The sequence below is a fragment of the Myodes glareolus genome, chromosome 26, assembly GCF_982192425.1.
Source record: "Myodes glareolus chromosome 26, mMyoGla1.1, whole genome shotgun sequence".
NCBI lineage: Eukaryota > Metazoa > Chordata > Mammalia > Rodentia > Cricetidae > Myodes > Myodes glareolus.
In genome coordinates, this window is record NC_142051.1 from 40,947,552 (window position 1) to 40,966,786 (window position 19,235).

General features: G+C 42.7%; 1 protein-coding gene across 3 annotated transcripts in view; it reads right to left on the reverse strand.

Moving 5' to 3' along the window:
* Washc3 (WASH complex subunit 3) overlaps positions 1–17,173 on the reverse strand; it is a 33,588-nt gene extending 16,415 nt beyond the window's left edge. Inside the window, exons 1-5 of one of the 3 annotated variants that reach the window (XM_048418447.3) lie at positions 17,013–17,173; positions 16,287–16,385; positions 9,325–9,390; positions 6,993–7,100; positions 4,029–4,136 (exon numbers count right to left, since the gene is read on the reverse strand). In XM_048418447.3, coding sequence (XP_048274404.3) covers positions 4,029–4,136; positions 6,993–7,100; positions 9,325–9,390; positions 16,287–16,385; positions 17,013–17,063 — 432 coding nt within the window. In that variant the 5' untranslated portion in view covers positions 17,064–17,173. Of the gene's footprint in view, positions 1–4,028; positions 4,140–6,992; positions 7,101–9,324; positions 9,391–16,286; positions 16,386–17,012 lie in introns of all 3 variants that reach the window. The other 2 variants (XM_048418445.3, XM_048418448.3) reach the window with 2 other exon arrangements.
* Positions 17,174–19,235: the final 2,062 nt, after the last annotated feature.

The window sequence follows — 19,235 nt, forward strand, 5'->3', positions numbered from 1 at the left end:
GAATCCACTGACTCCCTTTTCAGAGTATAATTTATACTGTTGATGTAAACATACAGCTCCACGGCTTACACTACTGCGTACAGAGGATGGCACATTACTTAAGACCATGTCTACACACACCTTCATGGCTTACAGGAATGCACACTGGATGGAACATTACTCAAAACTATCTATATACAGCAAAATCCTCTGGATAAGTTTCTCTGTCATTAACAGTCCTAGGAAAGCAAAGCAAACATTAGTGACTCTCTGAAGCTGAAAAAAATCAGGCATTTAATAAAACTGCTGCACTTTTGGGCAAAGTAAAGTACTTTCCACAATGAAGGAACGTGCTAGAATCAGTTGGATTAGGCTGCTTTTGGGGGATGGCAGTGAAGTATGTCTATCATCTTAGCTGTAGCCCACTGAACCCCGCTTATTTTCACACCCAAGGAACTGAACCACCTGAAGAGAGTATGCAGCTAAGAGAGAACAGGAAGGCATCTTACCACCCCGAGTGACTAATCTAATCATCTAAACAATTCCTCTCCTGTCAATGAAAGGCTGAACGAGCAGATGACCGGGGCCTCTAATGAATCTACTGCCAGGCATGTTCTAGAGCAGATGGTAATGTCACCATGCTCCCCCAGTTCCAATTTTAACAGCTGTTCACCACAGATTTGAGGAACACTACGAAGGGTTTACATACAGATTAATAATTGGATTCCCAAGATTGAGAGACAGCTTCCCTTGTCCTATGAAGCATTTAAAATCAACAACTTGAAGAAACAGGAGCTAACTCTGCATTTCCCCATGACTTGAACCTGGGTCAGAGAACAGGCAGGCAGCCTCACATCGTGGCTGGAAAGACTACCCAAGTACCCTTATAATGCCACCACAGCTGGGGGGAAGACCTTGGGGAGGAAAGGGTTTGTTTTAGCTTACAGCTCTCAGGTCCCACCCCCTCACTTAGGAAGCTAGGGTAGGAATTTGAGGCAGGAACCTGGAGGCAGGAACTGAACAGCCCATGGGTGAACTTGCCCTGGGGTGGTACCACCCACAGTGGGCTGGGGCCTTCCTTGTCAATCATTAATCAAGAAAACACCTACCACACTTGCTTATAGGACGAGCTAATGGATGCTTTTTCTCAGCTGAGAGTTCCTTCCCCAAATGACCCTAGCTTGTGTCAAGATGACAAGAAATTCAGCAAGCACCAGGGCTGAAGCAAACACAAAGATTACTCAAGGCTATTTTTCCTCACACAGTTTCCTCTTTGACTGGTGATAACATATATATTATTTGGTGATAATATACTTATTGGTGATAGTATAATTACTGGTGATAATGTGTGTGTGTGTGTGTGTGTGTGTGTGTGTATGTGTGTGTTCATAGAAAAGGGCATGAAATAACAAACTCCATAATGAATACAGAAAAAATGGCTGGATAGGTTAAGGAAGGGAGATAATGTTTTAGCTTTATGAGCTGGGACATTCAGAATCTGGGACTCGAGACAAGTAGAATTTGAAAAGCAGTAATTAAGACAAGCAGAATCTAGGCTCAGCCTGGAAAAGCTATGCGCTTATGTGAGGAAGGATTTGTGGTTTGGTTTGAATGGAGAATGGAATTCAGGACAAGGAGCAGTAGGAAATAAAAGTTGGGTAATAAGAGTCTGGGATACAGGTTGGCACAATCAACTAAAAACAATAAAATTAAATTTAACTTGGATGAACTTCTAGTTTGGGATGGCAGAGTAGAGATATTGTTTCTCCCTTTCTTCTTGAAAACCACCCCCAAACAATTAGAAAACCACCTCTAACTTCAGTGACGAAGAGGCATTTAAGAACCACAGTGCCTGAGAATTAAAAGCAGGGACAAGAATGACTGATGAGTTAGTACACAGATGAAGGCCAAGCCCACGCATCCTGAGAGGGAGATACCAGAAGGGAACAGCACTTCCAGAGTCTACCCAGAATACCTGTACCAGAGGCTCGAAGAAGGCAGGAGCTTAATACAGGGAAACCTGGTCTCACCAAAAATGTCCGGGACAGATCAGACTATGTTCGGGCACAGAAACAAAAAAGATGGTACTGAGTTAAGTCAAGCACTTGTACAGAGTTATGTTTGTTTCTTTCTTTCTTAAAGAAAATTATTTTTAAAAAATATTTTAACTAAAAATTTATAATGGCATTAACTAAAAGACTTTAAAATACTTTAAAGACCATTTAAAAAACACATATGGTCTGGCTCTAACTTCCACATCTAGAGATGCCAATTCTGTGAGTGGAGCCAAGGACACTGGACTGCTATCTAGAACTAAATGGAAGGTTTCAGGAAACCCAAGTCCATGGTCTCATTTCTTGTTCTTTTTGGTTTTTCAAGACAGGGTTTCTCTTTCTCTACGTAACAGACCTGGCTATCCTGGAACTCAGAGATCCGCCTGCCTCAGCCTCCTGAGTGCTAGGATTAAGGGCATTTCAGGGCCAAGCAGAAGCCTGGTGCCAGGGAAATTTCCAGGAGTCTACAAGGACGACGCCAGCTAAGACTCCTAGAACACTGGCTACGTAAGCCAGACCGGCCATCTCCTGTGACCAGGTGAGACTGCCAGTGGAGGAAATGGGACACCAACCCAGCCACATAGCTTTCAAACGACAGTCTCTCCTGCCTATGGGATGTGCTGGAGCAAGGGTGGCACACAGATAAAGGGAGGGGCTAACCAATGACCGGTCGGACCTGAGACACACCATGAGAGGGAGCCCACCTGACACTGCCTGGAACACCAGGACTCAGAGGCTGGATAAAAATGAACATGACTGGAGAAAAAAAAAAGTGTAATGCAATAATGCCTCAAAATTATACATTCCTATCCCAAAGTCCACCTCACTCCTGAGACCCCGAGGCCAGGACACGGACGGTCAAAAGGGGACAACCTGGCTTCCCTGTCATCACCAGCTCGGCAAACCTAAAGAACCTAATCTGCTCTCTCTGGCATCAGACGGCAGTGTTTGGCCTGAAGTCTCTCTGGTGGTAAACAACACCACTGAACTGAGGGTGGAACACATGTATTCTTTAGTCCGTAGTGCTTGTGGTTTGCACCTGGAGCAAAACGTTATAAACACATTAATTGCCCTCTTCCCATTAATTTATTTTCCTTTGCTTTTTTTCAAGACAGGGTTTCTCTGCATAGCCCTGGCTGTCCTGGAACTCTCTCTGTAGACCAGGCTGCCCTTGAACTTAGATCTACCTGTCTCGGCCTCCCAGGTGATAGGACTGAAGGTGTGTATCATCACTACTGGCCATTTTTTTTTTGATTACCAGTAACATAATATCCTTGGCTCTTTCAGTTACTTGCAGTAAGGCTTTCTTTAGTCACAGGAGTAAATAGCACTTCTGCCGCTACAGACAACCACAAACATCTTTCAGTCAGACCACACATAATTTCTTAGAAAAACATAAAGGTATATAATATTAAAACTAGTATCTTATGTAGCCAAGAGGGCTGTGCTCTTTTTTTTAATAAACCAAATCACTGATAAATGAACATCAAAATGGAATATATTTTGAAAGCATATTTACACTAGCATAAGAGAATCAAACTCAAGTATTGATTTCCCAGAGGAACAGCCCTCTTTCACGTTTCTGATACAGCCAAGATCTCAAATAAAATAATAACAATAACGGCACAAATCTACACTGAGCTGTTAACCTATGTCAACCCGGAGTGCAATCAATTTTAAACTTTTAAACTTATTTGCTTTTATTTTATGAGCATTAGCATGCACATCTGTATGAAGAGTATTGGGAGTCACAGACAGCTGTGAGCTGCCATGCGGGTGCTAGGAACCGAACTGGCCTCCTCTGGAAGAGCAGCCAGTGCTCGTAACCATTGAGCCATCTGTCTGGCCCTGTGTAACAGATTTTAATGAGAAAGACTGGACCTCTGGTTTCTTTCTTATGAGTGCATTATTAAATAGGAAAGAAGCAAGAGACTAGAAAACGAGGTAATTCAGGTTAGCAGTTTTCTCAGACGGAAAAGACGGAGCGAAGCTCACCACTTGAACCATCTTCAGATATCTGGCGTATCGTGGATCCCTGGCCACAGTGACGACATTTTCTGATGGAGCTCCACTTTCCTGTGCTCCGGAGTCTTGTAAGTTGTCCTGCTGTAGAGAGTTTTTGTAAATCTTTAAACAATTCACAGAAAGCATCTATCACGTTTCTAAAAAGGGATGTTTATTTTTATAATTATAAGGCAATAAATATTTAAAAATTATATTCTTATATTTAAATATCAATAATTTAATTATTGGATATGTTTCTAAATACCTATACATACTTATAAGCTAAACTTAATATCAATAATACATTGCTCCTTAAAATGCAGATGTATTCTTGGCATCAGAATTATAGTTTTCCTTTATTTACCCTATGAAACAGGATGGGTAAGCTTATCAGGAGCCAATAAAGCAGTTTGTCACCTGCTCAGCCAATGGACAGTGACTTCCTTTTCTGGGTGTCTGCCATCTGACCTATTGCCCCTCACTTGTTAAATCACCATATCCTAAATGGACATGGTGATTTCCGTTTTTAGAACGTGATGCTTGGAGGTTTCTCGGAGAAAACAAGATTCTCTGGTTTTGTACATTTCACATGTTAGTGAGCTATCATTAATGGTGACAAAGTCAACAGCGTGGCTAAATACTGAATACTAGTCCCAGGGACAAACACTGAGGGATGGTGTTTTTGAACAATGGCACTCGTGACGTGGCACAACTGTGCCACCAGACGCTGGCGCAGTTAAGACTCGCTGCTCACAGCCCTCGGCTTCTCTACCAACCTGAGCACGCAGAGTAAACGTATTTTGTGACTCTCAGCCAGCACCGGTGTAACTGCCATGGGAACTTCTGCCGCAGGCACCATTAGTTTTATGTCAATGTATCTGCGCTAAAATGTGGATAAACTACTATTTTATAGATCTTCAGTCTTAGCCGTGTAGTGGCGGCACATGCCTTTAAAACTAGATCCTCAGAGGCAGGAGGATCTCTGTGAGTTTGAGGCCAGCCTGGTCTATAGGTGAGTTCCAGGACAACCAGGATTACATAGGGGAAACACTGTCTCGAAAAAATAACAAACAAAACAAAACAAAAATCTTCAGTCTTTAGAAAAGTAACATAAATTATGTTTACATACTAATATAATTTATTTGTAAGCCAAATCTTTAAAAAGAAAAAAAAGGAACTCTGAAGCAATAAAATAAATACAAATTCTTTTGGTTTCTTCTACTATGTGATATTGTTAAATGTTACAAAAGTAATTGACAATATGTATGAATAAATACATTCATCTGCAAAACAAACACATAAGTCCAAACATCGTTAAGCATAAAAAGACTCCAGCATATTTTTAAGTCTTTAATGCACAGCCCATCCAAAGTCCGCAGGAGCAAATGAGAAGAGCTGCACTCATTCTAACAGCTTCGACTTCAGGGCCTCCCTTGTCCCCAACAACCAGGGCCTCCTGGTTAATTATGTACTGTCATGCCCTTACTATATGATCCTTTCTCTCAACTGTACTTCATTTCATTCTCAAATCGACCTCAATCTGAATAACTGATACCCTGCTGTGAACAGTGATAAGATCTGAGTCATGAAATCAAAGTTGCACAAAAATCAGTATACAGACCACAGGGTTTGACTCAGTTTAGAAACAGTAATAAAGGGATGCTTTCGATTCCATTATTGTTTTGTGCTGAGGCAGGGTCTCATGTAGCCTAGATTGGCCTTCAATTCACTATAGAGCCAAGAATGACCTTGAACTCCTGATACTCCCCTGCCTCCACCTCTCAGGTACCGGGGTAGTCGAATTGACCACAATATCCATGGAAATCTGTACAAAGCAATATTTAAAACCCTTTCAAGACATCTTATATAAAAATATACTAGTAAATGCCAACGTGGACAGAACGAGAAGTTGATCTGAATGTTTGCATGCTCAAGAGTCATATTGTTAGGTTGACCAAACAGATGTCATCACAGCTTTATAAACGCAGGAAGCCACAGAACTGCCCCGTACTCTAGATGAATTCATTTACGACTCAAAAACTGTCAGACACATATCAGGTGAATATGCAAAGCAAATGAAGAAATTCAGGTCTGATTAGCAGTAATAGGTATTTGGGGATCTGTAGGGGACTGGCCGTAGGACCCCAAGGATCTTGAAATCTGCGGCCGCTAGAGGATCCTATGTAAAGCTGCACTGTGTCTGAATTTAACATAAGCTATGTGTTTTTAGGCTGTCCTAGATTACTTATAATACCGTTTCAATGTAAGCAGCCATGCTGTTTAAGGAATAATGACAGGGAAAGGAGTCCATATACGTTCAGTAGAGATGTAAACAGTTTTTCCTGAATATTCTTACCATGTGTCTAGGTGAATCCTGAGATGCAGAATCAGGCACAGAAGATCAACTAACTATACTTGGGTCATAGGGCTCTTCTGAGAATAAATATATTCAGTTATTAAAAAACAGAAGTAGATGTGTGCTGACATACAGCAGGCTTCCTTTGTCAGCTACTAACCTTATTAACAACACCATTATGATCTAAAAACACTGTGTGAGAATATTTCTAGATAGAGACGCAAAATTCACTTACATAGGATGCCTACTCTGTTAGTATTAACTTTAGTGGGTCACCATTTTGGTGACTGGTTTATTTCATATTTTAATACTTCACTGAGATGTGCATTTAATGGCGATTTCTAAATAGTAACAAACTTTGAAAGTCCATTGAGATATACAGACTTTGCGTCTTGTTAACTTTGGTGTGATATATGCACAATAAAGGTTTAATAGAAACAAAAACAGAGTATCTAGCTCCTTTTCCTCAAGAATGTGTTCTGTATCTTCAGGTCTTGTAATCTGACTCAGAGACTCACACCCACTGACATCTGCCAAGGTCTATGCACAGGGCTCCGGCTCAACCGAGACGTCCCACGTCCCCTGCAAACTCCTCTTACCTGCGGCTGCTCTGAAGGGCTCTCGGAATGTGACCCGCTGGGGACAGCAGTGACAGCTACAGGGGACACCTCGACCGTGACGTCCTCGAGGCCTGGGATGGACGACAGCTGAGGAACATAAACCAGTGTTGGCGTAGGAAGAGCACTCCAGCTGCGCAAAAATACTTCCTGCCTGCGCGGTCTTACTTAGCTCCCTTAAACCTACATCCTTAATCTCCATGTCAGAAACTAAAAGTGAAAGACATTCACAATACTTCTGAAGATTTTTTTCAGAAGTTTAATTAATAACCCTTTTGCCCTATAAATTGTGGTTAAGACTAGAGGAGTTTCGTGTGCGAGCTGAGAGTCTGACCAATGAAGTGTGTTACGTGACTAACACAATTTGAGCCTCTGGCTCGCCTCCCTTACACCCCCATTTTTATTGTCTGTTTACAAGGATGAGATTTCCCTTATAAAATTATTTTTGAAACACTTTTATTAAAAATGGCTTGCTAAAGAAAAGTGCCTTGCCGTACACGGTGTATGTGCACACATGGTGTATGCACGTGTGTATATGTATACCTGTGTGTGGGTTAGCAAGCATGTGTATGTGCGTGCATGTGCGTGTATGTGTGTGCGTGTGTGTGTGTATGTGCGTCCATGTGCTGGAGTCTCCCTCACTGGCCCTTCAGCAGCTTCTCAGAAAGGGTCTCTCGCTGACTCTGGAGCTCCTCCATGGCTGGATCAGCTGGATCCTCCCGTCTGAACGCGGGTCCTCGAGCTCGTGAGCGAGCACTTCCCGAGCCTTCACCCAGCCCCCTAGCACAATGAAGACGCAATGATGTGAGATGTGTCTTTACACTTTACATATGACACAGCTCGTCTTCTCTCTGTAAACGTTTTCCATCAAATGTTACTAAATCATGCTTTCTAAATTTACAACAAACGAGCATACTGTCAACGTTCCAGACTAGGACGCGTTTTAAAATAAAAAAGCATTTGGGGTTAGATTAACAAAATCCCTTCCTGATTTTACCCTGGTGATAATGACATGTGTCTGTCAAAGCTTGCTGGCTGTGAAGATTATGCGACAGCCAGGGACGCGCTAAGGTTAACTTGTCCATGAGGAAATGTAACTGTGTCCTTGGATGGCAGCACCTGAAAACTCCCCCAGCATTAAACAGGACACAGTCCTGAGACAGGTGTAAGAGTCACTGGAGACAGGATCTCAAGCAGCACAAGTCATTGACAAGTGTTGACAGAAGGCAGTGCTTAGCAAAGCGGCAGTGCCCCCACAGGCACGGGTGTGACAGGCACAGTGTGGCTGCTAGAACAGCCCCAGCACGCTCATTTCTAAGCCAGAGAAATGTTCTCAGGCAGCACACTTGTTGAAGTCCCTAGGGGCAGAGAAAGTACAACCGCACCTTTACTGACTTACTCTAATACGAACGCAAGATTTCTCACTTGAATATTTAGTAAACATTTTGATCAATTAAAAAGTTAAATTCATTTTTGAACTGATCCATAAAAAGACAGACACTGAACACTTTAATGGAGTGGAGAGTAAAATCACAAAAATACAGTAGAAAAAATACAGTAGTTTCTCCTATATTTCATAAACAGGAAAAACATATAGAACATTACAAATTAAAACAAGCTAAAACTGAATCTGTCAGTTATTTATCAAAATATCTAGGCTTCAGATAAAAATTATTTTTCGCAGATAACATGGGACCTTTTGTTTGTTGTTTTGTTTATTTCATTTTTTTTTTTTTTAAAGAGACTGCCTGTCTCTGTATAGATCGTATAGATCAGGCTGGCATCAAACCCATTATCCTCCTGCATCAGCCTCTTGAGTACTGGGATTATCAACATGGACTAATATACTCAGCTTCTTGGCAATTCATGGTTTCAAATTGATATTCTTCATTAACTTTCAAGATATTTACATATGAAAATATTAGGCAATGTTTATAAATTTTGCCCAGGAGACATTTAAGTTTTATTCTGTTTTATTATTGTGCTACTATTAAAATGAAAATAATTTTGAGTTTCCATTACGTAATGTGAACCATATAATAGCTTAATTTGCTAATACGATGCTTCTATTGTACTTTTACACTTGGCATAATAAAGGAACTCTCAATCCACGAGCATTCTGATAAGACTAGGTTAATGTTTATTTAGCACCATTCATTACCTTGCAATTATAATATATTTTTTTAATGTACTATACAATATCACTTCACAGACACAGGGGTCAGGTTGACTTCACTCCCAAACACATTCTAAATATAACTAAGAAAGATGGTGTGCATGCAGAAAAACTCACCCTGTGTTTAGAAATACAAACCTTTGCATCTAAAATATTGAGAGTTGTTTCGATTTGTTGAATTCGAAGAGAAAGGTCTGCCAGTTTCTAGAAAAATCAGAGACATAATAACAGAGTATTTAATGGACATGCTGAAAAGAATAATGAAAGGCAAATCTGAAGTTTATAAAATACATGATGTAAATATTTCTCATTTACCACTGTTTTCACAAGCGCAGAATGAGAACACTGTTACTGGCGTGTGTCACAGAGTTTCTACACAGTCGCTGATAACAAGCGCAGAGTGAGAACACTGTTACTGTGTCACAGAGTTTCTACACAGTCGCTGATAACAAGCACAGAATGAGAACACTGTTACTGTGTCACAGAGTTTCTACACAGTTGCTGATAACAAGCACAGAATGAGAACACTGTTACTGGCGTGTGTCACAGAGTTTCTACACAGTCACTGACAACAAGCGCAGAATGAGAACACTGTTACTGTGTCACAGAGTTTCTACACAGTCACTCATTCTCACCTTGCAGCTGTCTTAAGTTCATTACCAGAGCAAATAACCAACACCCAGACTCCACCCAGGCCAGTCTTTCACGCACTGGACCCAGAACAGAACCGGAAATGTAAGCAGCTTAAGAACTACTTGCAAACGAATGGATTTTCCAAAGGAAACAAGAGAAAGAATAAAAATGAGTCTAAAGCAGCCTCACGTAGGATCTGCCTGTGGAAATTACTTAGGCGAATAAGTAAATACAATTCAGTCCAAATTCAAGCTTCTCAGGTTTGAGAAGCAATGGGGGAGGGGCCGAAAAGGGAAGCTGAACAATTCATTTTAGAATGAATTAAAAGAGAAAAGGAGTTCTAAAGAAGCAAAATGAAGCATCTACTATCAAAACCCAACATAAACCAGAAGAAAGCCCAGCATGCCCTAACTACTTTATATAATTAAGTTATCCATCTGGCCCTAGGGAGAAGGCTCAGGGATAAAGCATTCGTCCTCCAGTGTGCAGCCTGTGTTTGCATGCCAGCACTCAGCACCCACATGAAGGCCAGGCAGGCACGGTGGCCCGCCTGCAATTCCAGCACATGGGAGGTAGGAGCTGGATTTCCAGAGCAAGGTGAACAGTAGGAACAGCCGGATTAGTGAGCACTGGCTTCAACCAGAGAGTGACCGAGGAAAAGATCTGGTGTCAACCTCTGGACTCCATGTGCTTGCAAACCTTCACACGCATGTACCCATACAAAGGCATGCACATATACCACACATACAATTATTCACTACACACGCACATACTTTCACAAATAAAAGTTAGCATAATGATGCACAACCCATAAAAGCATTTACTGAACACTTTGATTCTAGACATTATCGCATTTAGTTACACATTCCAAGAATGCTAGCCAGTTTACTCCATGGCAGAGAGACACCATTTTGTTTGTTACCTGGGAGAAAATAAAAGTCCTTATTACAAGCGGAGCTTTAATGCCCCGAGGTCATTTTGTCCACAATTAGGAGTAAAACACTGACCACTGTTATAGAGCACTCAGTGCTTTCTGGGGTGCTTGTTTTAAAGCAGGATCTACCGACGCTGCCCATGCGGGTCTCACACTTGGGCTCATGGCAGTCTCCTGCCTCAGTCACCCAAACAGCTGGAATGACAGGATCTATTACTGCACCTGAATCTATCATCTGAAATTTAAATAAAAGCTGCTTTCTTTTTATTTTAACTATTATTGTGTTTTGTCTCTTTCATCTTTGTAAGTTAGGATGAAGATGGATAATGCTCTAGGGAATGACAATGAAAGCCGGCGGCGTGGATGTTGAAGTGACAATACCAGAGGACACATGGAAGAAACTGCTTCTGGGTTAGCAACTGCTCTGATAACCTGGATCCGCAAGCCTGGCATGAGTGAGAAAATACTTCGGCATCAGTGAACTCACATCCTTTTCCATACAGATGCACAACGGACAGCTACCCAGTGCTTGCTTTTATTTTTTTTTATTAAGGATAAAGTTTATTTTAAATTATGTGTATGTGCACCTGAGTGCAGGTATCCATGGAGACCAGAGGAGGGCGTCAGGTCTCCTGGAGCTGGAGTTATAGGCAGTTGTGAATGACCACGTATGGATGCTGGAAACCAAACCTGGGGTCTCTGTAAGAGGAGCACATCTGTCCAACCTCAGGGCATGATCATTCGGAAATTATACATACATAAGCTGATTTCTGGTTCTGGTTTCACTGTTTTAGAGAGGGTCTGCTGTGGAGCTAGGGTTCGTTCAGTACGGTCCGAGCTGGCCCCAAACTGTCAGCCCTCCTGTCTCATCTCCCAAGGGCTCAGACTGCAGACCTGCGATCCTTGGATAAGCTTAGCTGTAATGGCATCAGCGCTAAGTTTAACTTTGAGATTTGTTCACAATAAGCTGTTATGTAAACATAAATACAAGTTATAAGACATGTCATGCTATCCAAATTATAGGCGCATTCCCGAAAATCATGGAAATTCAATTTTGGCAAATTCAATAAGTCTTTTAATTCACTAGAGAAGAAATCTTACAACAAATTAATTTGCAAAATGATAAATCCCATATGTGAAAAATGAGCATATTGGTTTAAGTAAAGTGAACATAAAAAGAAAAATGAGCTCGAAATTTACTATTTTATGCATGCATGTGCACATACATGTTAATGTGTGTGTGAGTGCACGCACATGTGTGTCTATGTGGAGGCCACCTTCCTTAACTGATGTCCACGTTTTGAGACAGGGTGTTTCTCTGCACCTGGAGCTCTCTCTTAGATGGGCTGGCGGGCACATCCCAGGAACCCTCCCGCCTGCCCTCCCGACACCCATGTTACACACGCTCCTCCGTCCTTGACTCTTACATAGGCTCTCAGACATCAAACTCGGGTCCCCATGCTTTCACAAGAAGCGTGTTAGTGAATAAGTTATTGTCCCCAAATTAATTTTTATGTCTTAACCTGCCCTTATAAAAACACACTTTTAAATAGATTTAATATTGTAAATGTCTGAGCAGTTGTGTGTGAGATGCTGTCTGCAACACGTCATTCAAACGCTCACACCGAGACTAGGAAGTAGGAAGGACTTTGCGTGTTTTTAGAGAGAAAAAAAGTGAAATTTCATACAAGTGAAATATGTTTACTGAACGAAAACACTTCAAATCTGGGCTGACAGAGTTTGCTACAACAGGATGGTAGACCCAGGGCCCACAGCCTGCTGTTCATTACCCGGAGTTAGTAAACAGCTGACCTGCTTCTCAGCAAGCTCTGGACTGGACAGACTGGAGATTTTCTGATTTGGAACATTTGCTAAGGTGCATGCCATTCACCTGCAATTATTATTATTATTTTTCAATCAGTATTAAACATCTCATGATCAGACTACACAACTAACTTGTCACTGAGTATTGAGTGGAGATCTACACAGGGCAGACTGGGGACGGAAAGGCGCATCTTAGCAATCAGTGGATAGAGCTGTTTGGAAATCTGTCTACTGGACAGAGGGAAGGTTTTAGGAAAATGATCATTTCAGAGCAATATTTTTTTTCCCTCATTGTATGACACAGATTATTTTGGTACAACCATCCTTTCATTTGGAGCTCATTTTACCTACTTTCACCTGCTGCTGTCAAAGCCTCAGAAGATATGAATGATTATCTTCCAAGACATGAAAGACACTGTTAAAAACATCAATACATGTTAGCTTACTGTCATTTATCTAGATACCCTGGAGAGTTGTGGGGAACAGTAGTCTTTGCCTTGCTATGGCTACTACCACCTATGGCAAAGCTAAATAAATCAATGTAAATATAATTTCAAGAAAAAAACATAAGGGTTTTATACTACATTGGCGTTCTAAAAACCCCTCCAAATAGTCTAGTTATTAATTTAGAAACTCATGAGGAGCGCTGCATTAAGAAATAATTCTCACAATCCTACAGAACAACAGAAAATCTGAAAACACGCAACACCTGAGATTCTCAAGCCAGCTCTAGAGACGGCTACGTATTACCACTACGAACAATGAGGTGATAGAACTTTATGGCTGTAAAACACCAAGCATCAAAACAAAACAAAAACAAAAATAAACAAATAAAATACCACACATCTACAGCCACGTCCCTAGCAGAGTGTTTTAAAGTAGATCTCAATGCGCTCTGCTGTGTTGTGTGTTCTGGAAGCCAGTGAGAACATCAATCAATGTCTTCATTAAGCCACATAGAACTCATATAACTAGAAAGATGCAGCGAAACTCAGAAAAGGGTTTAAGAAAGACATCACATTTGCTTGAAAGTTAAGTCCAATGTGGGCCTAAGACTTGGCTATAAAAGATAAACACTATAAATTTGTTAGATGAGAATTCTCAACACTTTTGCCTGAATTTAAAGAGTTTTAGAAGGAAAAGATTAGAAATGGTTTAAAATCCAGTCTTGTGCCTACTGAGTCAAGATAAAATACCCAAGCGTCTTGTTTACACCGGGCTGTTGAGCCGATGATTCTCTGTAAGGAGTCTGTCCAGGAAGTGCAGCACTAAGAGCTAGAGTTGGCCCTGCCCACCGGGTGGTGGACACCCAGCATTCCGCTGATGGGAGCAGGAACAGTAATGCCTGCTGGGGGTTGTTAAGGAAGGGGAGATGACCCTAAGCGACTTTGTAACTTGGGTCTGATTCAACGGTTTTCCTTTCTCCTGCCTCTGGTCTAAGCAGGCAAAGAATTATATACAAAGTAACCTCATAGGCAGGAAGTTTGTAAAAAGTCAAGTTCTTTAAGAAAGTATAAAAAAGAGTTCTACACTGTTCTCTTTATCAGAAAACTCTAAGAAACAAAATAACAGATGAAGAAAAAGCTCAATTTGTTTCAAATTTTATCCCAGGGCTGGAGAGATGGCTCAGAGGTTAGGAGCACTGACTGATCTTCCAGAGGTCCTGAGTTCAATTCCCAGCAACCACATGGTGGCTCACAACCATCTGAAATGAGATATGGTGCCCTCTTCTGGCCTGCAGGCATACAAGGAGGCTGAACACTGTGTACACAATAAATAAATAAATCTAAAAAAAAAAAAAAAAATTTTATCCCAGCTTGAGTTTAGCCTGTGGAAAGCGCTACATTTATGGCTGATGTAGATCAGGGTGTGGGGAGCGGGTGCCCTTCTCCCTGCAGTTCACTCCTAGTTAAAAAACAACAGAGCATGCTCATTTTTTTTTTCTCCTTTAGGGAAACAGTCATTTTGGTTTCTGCTATGATTTGCTAAACAAGGACAGCAGGCTTCCCAGGGGCTATTGATAGATTAAAGACTGTTTTAGAAAGCGGTGCTGAGATACATATATACTCTCTCCAGCAATTCCCATAGCTACAAAGATACTCCATTCAGAAGCTACAGAACAACCAAATGTACGATACAGAGTAGAGAGATCCCTCTGGCCTCTTCACTTAGACCAGAGCTGGGAGTTCAGTTTGGCGCCTCGGGCTCTGCGCTGCTCTCAGCAAGTTAGGAAGCCTCCCTGCAAATCCTCCGGGCGTGGAACAAATGGATAAAGAACAAACGAGTTCAAACTGTCCACGTCTTCGTTTGTGTATATGCCAAAGAGAGATGTCTGGACCTTAAATGGCAGGGCTGCGATGATAAATGCACGTTCTTCCGTTAGTGAGTAAGCACACAATAAATATTAGCTACATCTCACTGAGCAAATAGCCAACAGCTGACAAAAATATAAGCGGCCAAAATGTCAATTGTAAATAATGAATCGGAGTCAATCACCAAACATAAAGCACAGAAGGGCTGGACACCGGAAGACGGTGAGCCAGGCCTTTCCAGTACCCACCCGCAAGCAAAAGCATTGATTTAATCCGAGTCTCACACAAAGACACATTCCCAAGAGCTAAGGAAACCAGGTGAGCATGAGGATGACCTGCTGAATTCAGGAAGATGCATCAGAAAGAGCAGTGTGCCACGTGATGTGTGTGTAGTGGACAGGTGCACATTCCTGTCACCCAACCCCAAGAAGTACAGCAGACAAGACAACTCTGGTTAGGATAGAACAGAGAAGTGGGCTGCCTCAGAATGTATACAAAGACCACCCCAGTCAGACCCAGCACTGTCTAAGCCCTGGCCTGTACCAAAGATAGAATTTTCAAGCCCACTCGTTGTCTGGTCAAACAAGCCTTGCAGATGTCAGTACCATACCTGCCACGGTGCCAAACTAGCCCAGAGACTCAGAATCCAGGCCAAACCTAAGCAGCTTCTAATGTTCTCATAATCCAAGGCTCTTAGAAGACCGCTGCAGACCTGACCATCAGATTTGTTGGAGTTGGACCAGGCCTCCGCCCTCAGACTCAGGCTTCACACCCATCCCAGCAGACCCAGGGCCCAGAAACGGACAGACCCGCAAAGCCAGACTGTGCAAATCCAGGCGCAAGGCCAACCACAATTTAGTCCCTGCAGCCTTGTGGTGTAGGATGGTCTACTCTATCTAAGTCTTCCCTTGCAGGGCCAACCCAAGGCCCATCTTACACGGCAATCAGCAAGTCCTGCTAACTGGATCCAAGCTCTATGCAGAACATAGCCACGTGGTGGCCCAGGCCATGGGAGGTAGAAGCAGGTGGATCTCTGTGAGTTCAAGGCCAGCTCTGGTCTACAAGAGCTAGTTCTAGGACAGGCTCCAAAGATACAGAGAAACCATGCCTTGGGGGAGAAAATTCAACTGAAATTTTGGGGTTTTTTTTTTTGCGGGGGGGATTGGTGTCATAATCATAATAAACTTGACTAAGCAATTTCAGAAACTTCTAGAATACTAATTCAGTTGAGGAGGGGTACAGGGCTGACGGTAACCGAATCAAAGCGGTTCTAAGGTGTCTCAAGGCAGCTGAAGAGGGTCATGACCGTGAGAATCAAGGAAGGCTGTGACTCTTGCTTCGCTCTGTTAACCTACAAGCAGGAAGGCGACGACATTCGCCGGCGGCCCAGGACCTACCTCCTCACAGACTGTGGAAAACCGGTTGAGAAACTGCACCGTGTGCACCACAAACTGGTTGAGAAAGGCCACGGTTCTTTTCTGCTGAATAGCTGGCACCTGCGTTGTGTAAAAACAAACAAACAAACACGGTTCTTACGGGAGAAACATACACTGTGCGATCCTTTGGGTATCTGGATTTCACAAAGGGCATGGTTTTGCCCTGTGCCGTGAATTTCACGCAAGGATTAAGATAGTTCCTGCTTTGTTTTTCCCGAAAATTGTGTGTGTCAAAGTGACAGGGGATGCATAAAGTTTGAGAATGTGCTTCTACACATACACACACACACACACGCACACACACACACACACACACACACAGAGAGAGAGAGAGAGAGAGAGAGAGAGAGAGAGAGAGAGAGAGAGAGAGAGAGAGAAATGGGGTGGAGGGGAGGGCAGCTTGAGGGTCTAAGAGAGGCAGTGTTGGAAGGAGCACTATCTCTAGACTCTCATCCTTGGGCGTACAGACACGTGATGTGGGGAGCAAAGGCTGCGAGGCACACCAGACTCTTTAATTAGCTCAGGATGGGCCCCTTTCGAAGTGGATTGCGGGGCTCCCCCTTTCCCCAAGTTAGCAAAAGAGGGGCCCGGGTTGGGCCTGGAGAGGTGGCGTCTCGCGGGGAACCGGGGCCCCTTGGCCAAGCTCCTCCCCTGTCCGCCGGAAGCTGAAGTCCATCTTTTACAAACCTTGGTCAGGTCTATGCCTGAGCCCATGAGAGGAAGCCCATCCTCATCCATCTCCTCAGCGGATGGGGACCCCGGGGCTCAGACACAAGCCCCTCCCAGCCGGGTAGAGAGCCCCGACTCCCTTCCCAAGTTCCTGCCTCCGGGGCCTTTCCGGAAGAAAGCTCCTGAGCTTACCAATCATTAGTCGGTGGCTCCGGAGAGCCCGCCCCTTCGCTCTCGCTCAGCATTCTGGGGTTGGTAGTTCATGATAGGAAGTGTAAGGTTGGCCCAGGGAAGCGAGGCTGAAGAGCAGTTGATTTTAGCCATAAAATCTGAAAAATATCTGAAAAGAGAGGGAGAGGGGAAAGAGGAGAGGGAGAGACTGAGAGATGAAAGAGAAGATCTCTGCCTTCAAAGAATAGTATAGCGAAGACGTGCAAAATTTAGATGGATGTGCCAACAAAATCCTGCGGAAGTTGTGGCATTGTAAATTAGCGCACACAGACACTACATGTACCCACAGGTACATGCACCCACCGTGGTACTGTAGATAATAGGAGCTCCTAAGTTGTCCAAGTAAAAAAGAGGAAACCAACTTTAGTAGCTACTTAACCTTAAGAGGAGCTGAGATGACAATCTGGACTGAAGAGAGTAGCATGTAGGGCAAAGGGAAAGCCATCTGTGGTTAAGCAGAAATGCCCGGAGGTGCAGAATAAAGAGAAATCAAGCAGAAGTAGACTCAAAGAGCGGGTGAAGGGCCTTTTATGCCAGAATAAGGGTCATGTTTGTCAAAGCCTGGCAGTAGTGGCGGCGCACACCTTTAATCCCAGCACTAGGGAGGCAGAGATAGGTGGATCTCTGTGAGTTCGTGGCCAGCTTGGTCTACAGAGTGAGTTCCAGGTCAGGCTCCAAAGTTACACAAAGAAACAAACAAAACCAAAAACAAAACCCCCAAAACCCACAAAAAAATTGTCTCGAAAAACAAAAAGAAGAAGAAACAAGAAAAGGAAAGAAAGAAAGAAAGAAAGAAAGAAAGAAAGAAAGAAAGAAAGAAAAGAAAAAAATGTTGGGAGTGCTTCTTAAAAGGCCTATTCCAGAGATTAAGCTCAAACTAAACCAGGATCCCTTTGGGATAAACCTTGATGCCTGTGTACCACATCCTGGAATTGTTCTGAACTGTGCTGTCTTCAGCAGCATGGTCTTAGTGTCAAGTTCTATACAACCTCAGAAGCCAGTAATACTAAAAAATGCAACCCATTCCTAATACTAGACTTTTTGTTAGCAGCAGTGCCTGTAGTATCTAGTAAGGGCATTGTTGCCTTATAATAGGGTAATTCCATTCAAATTATGAACTGCATAGATACATACATACTTACATACAGATATGTGTGCATATATACAGCTTAGAAACCTTCTACAGTAGTCGGTTTCCATATGCCTTTCCCAAAAGATCTTTAGCGTTTCTTTGGTGTTAGTTAGCCTCCCCACCCGAGTCCCTCCTCTACCCCACCCTTATATGTTTTCAATATCCAGTCATTAGATGGCAGACATCTAGATGGCTTCCACTTCCTGGCTGTCGTGAATATAGCAGGAGCAAACATGGATGAACCGTACCCCTAAATGGGATATAGACCTCAGGGTATACGCCCGAGAGTGGCAGAGTCAACATGTGGCGCATCTATCTCTAACTTTTGGGGGATCTTCCCAACTGATTTCCAAAACAGTTGTAACAGTGTGAACTCCCTCTGCTAGTTCCCCTTTTCCTGCAGACGACATCTGAAACCATTTGGTTATTTTAATCTTAGCCTTTCTGACAGGGGCAAGACAAAATCTCCAAGTAGATTCCATTTCTATTTCCCAGGGGGCCAAGGAGGGTGGACATTTAAAAAATGTTTGTCTGCTATTTGTATTTTATCTCCAGTGAATTCTTCAGTTTCGTTCCGTGCCCTGTTTACTGAATTTCTTGAAGTAAGTCAGATATTAAGTCTGATGCACTGATTAGCTGCTATTCTCACAAATTCTCTGCACGTCTTTGGCAGTGTTTTGTTCATGCTGGTAATGTATTTCAACAGTGGGATCTGTTCCATTCATTGCTGATGCTTTACTGGCTAAGTTTGTGTAATGCTTTCTTCTTTCAGGGGTGTTCACCACCTTCTCTTTGAGTGGATTCCATCGAAGAACCTTCTCGCTTTGCTAATTAATTAAACATCCCCCTCTGTTGAAGAGTCTTTCACAAAATTAACG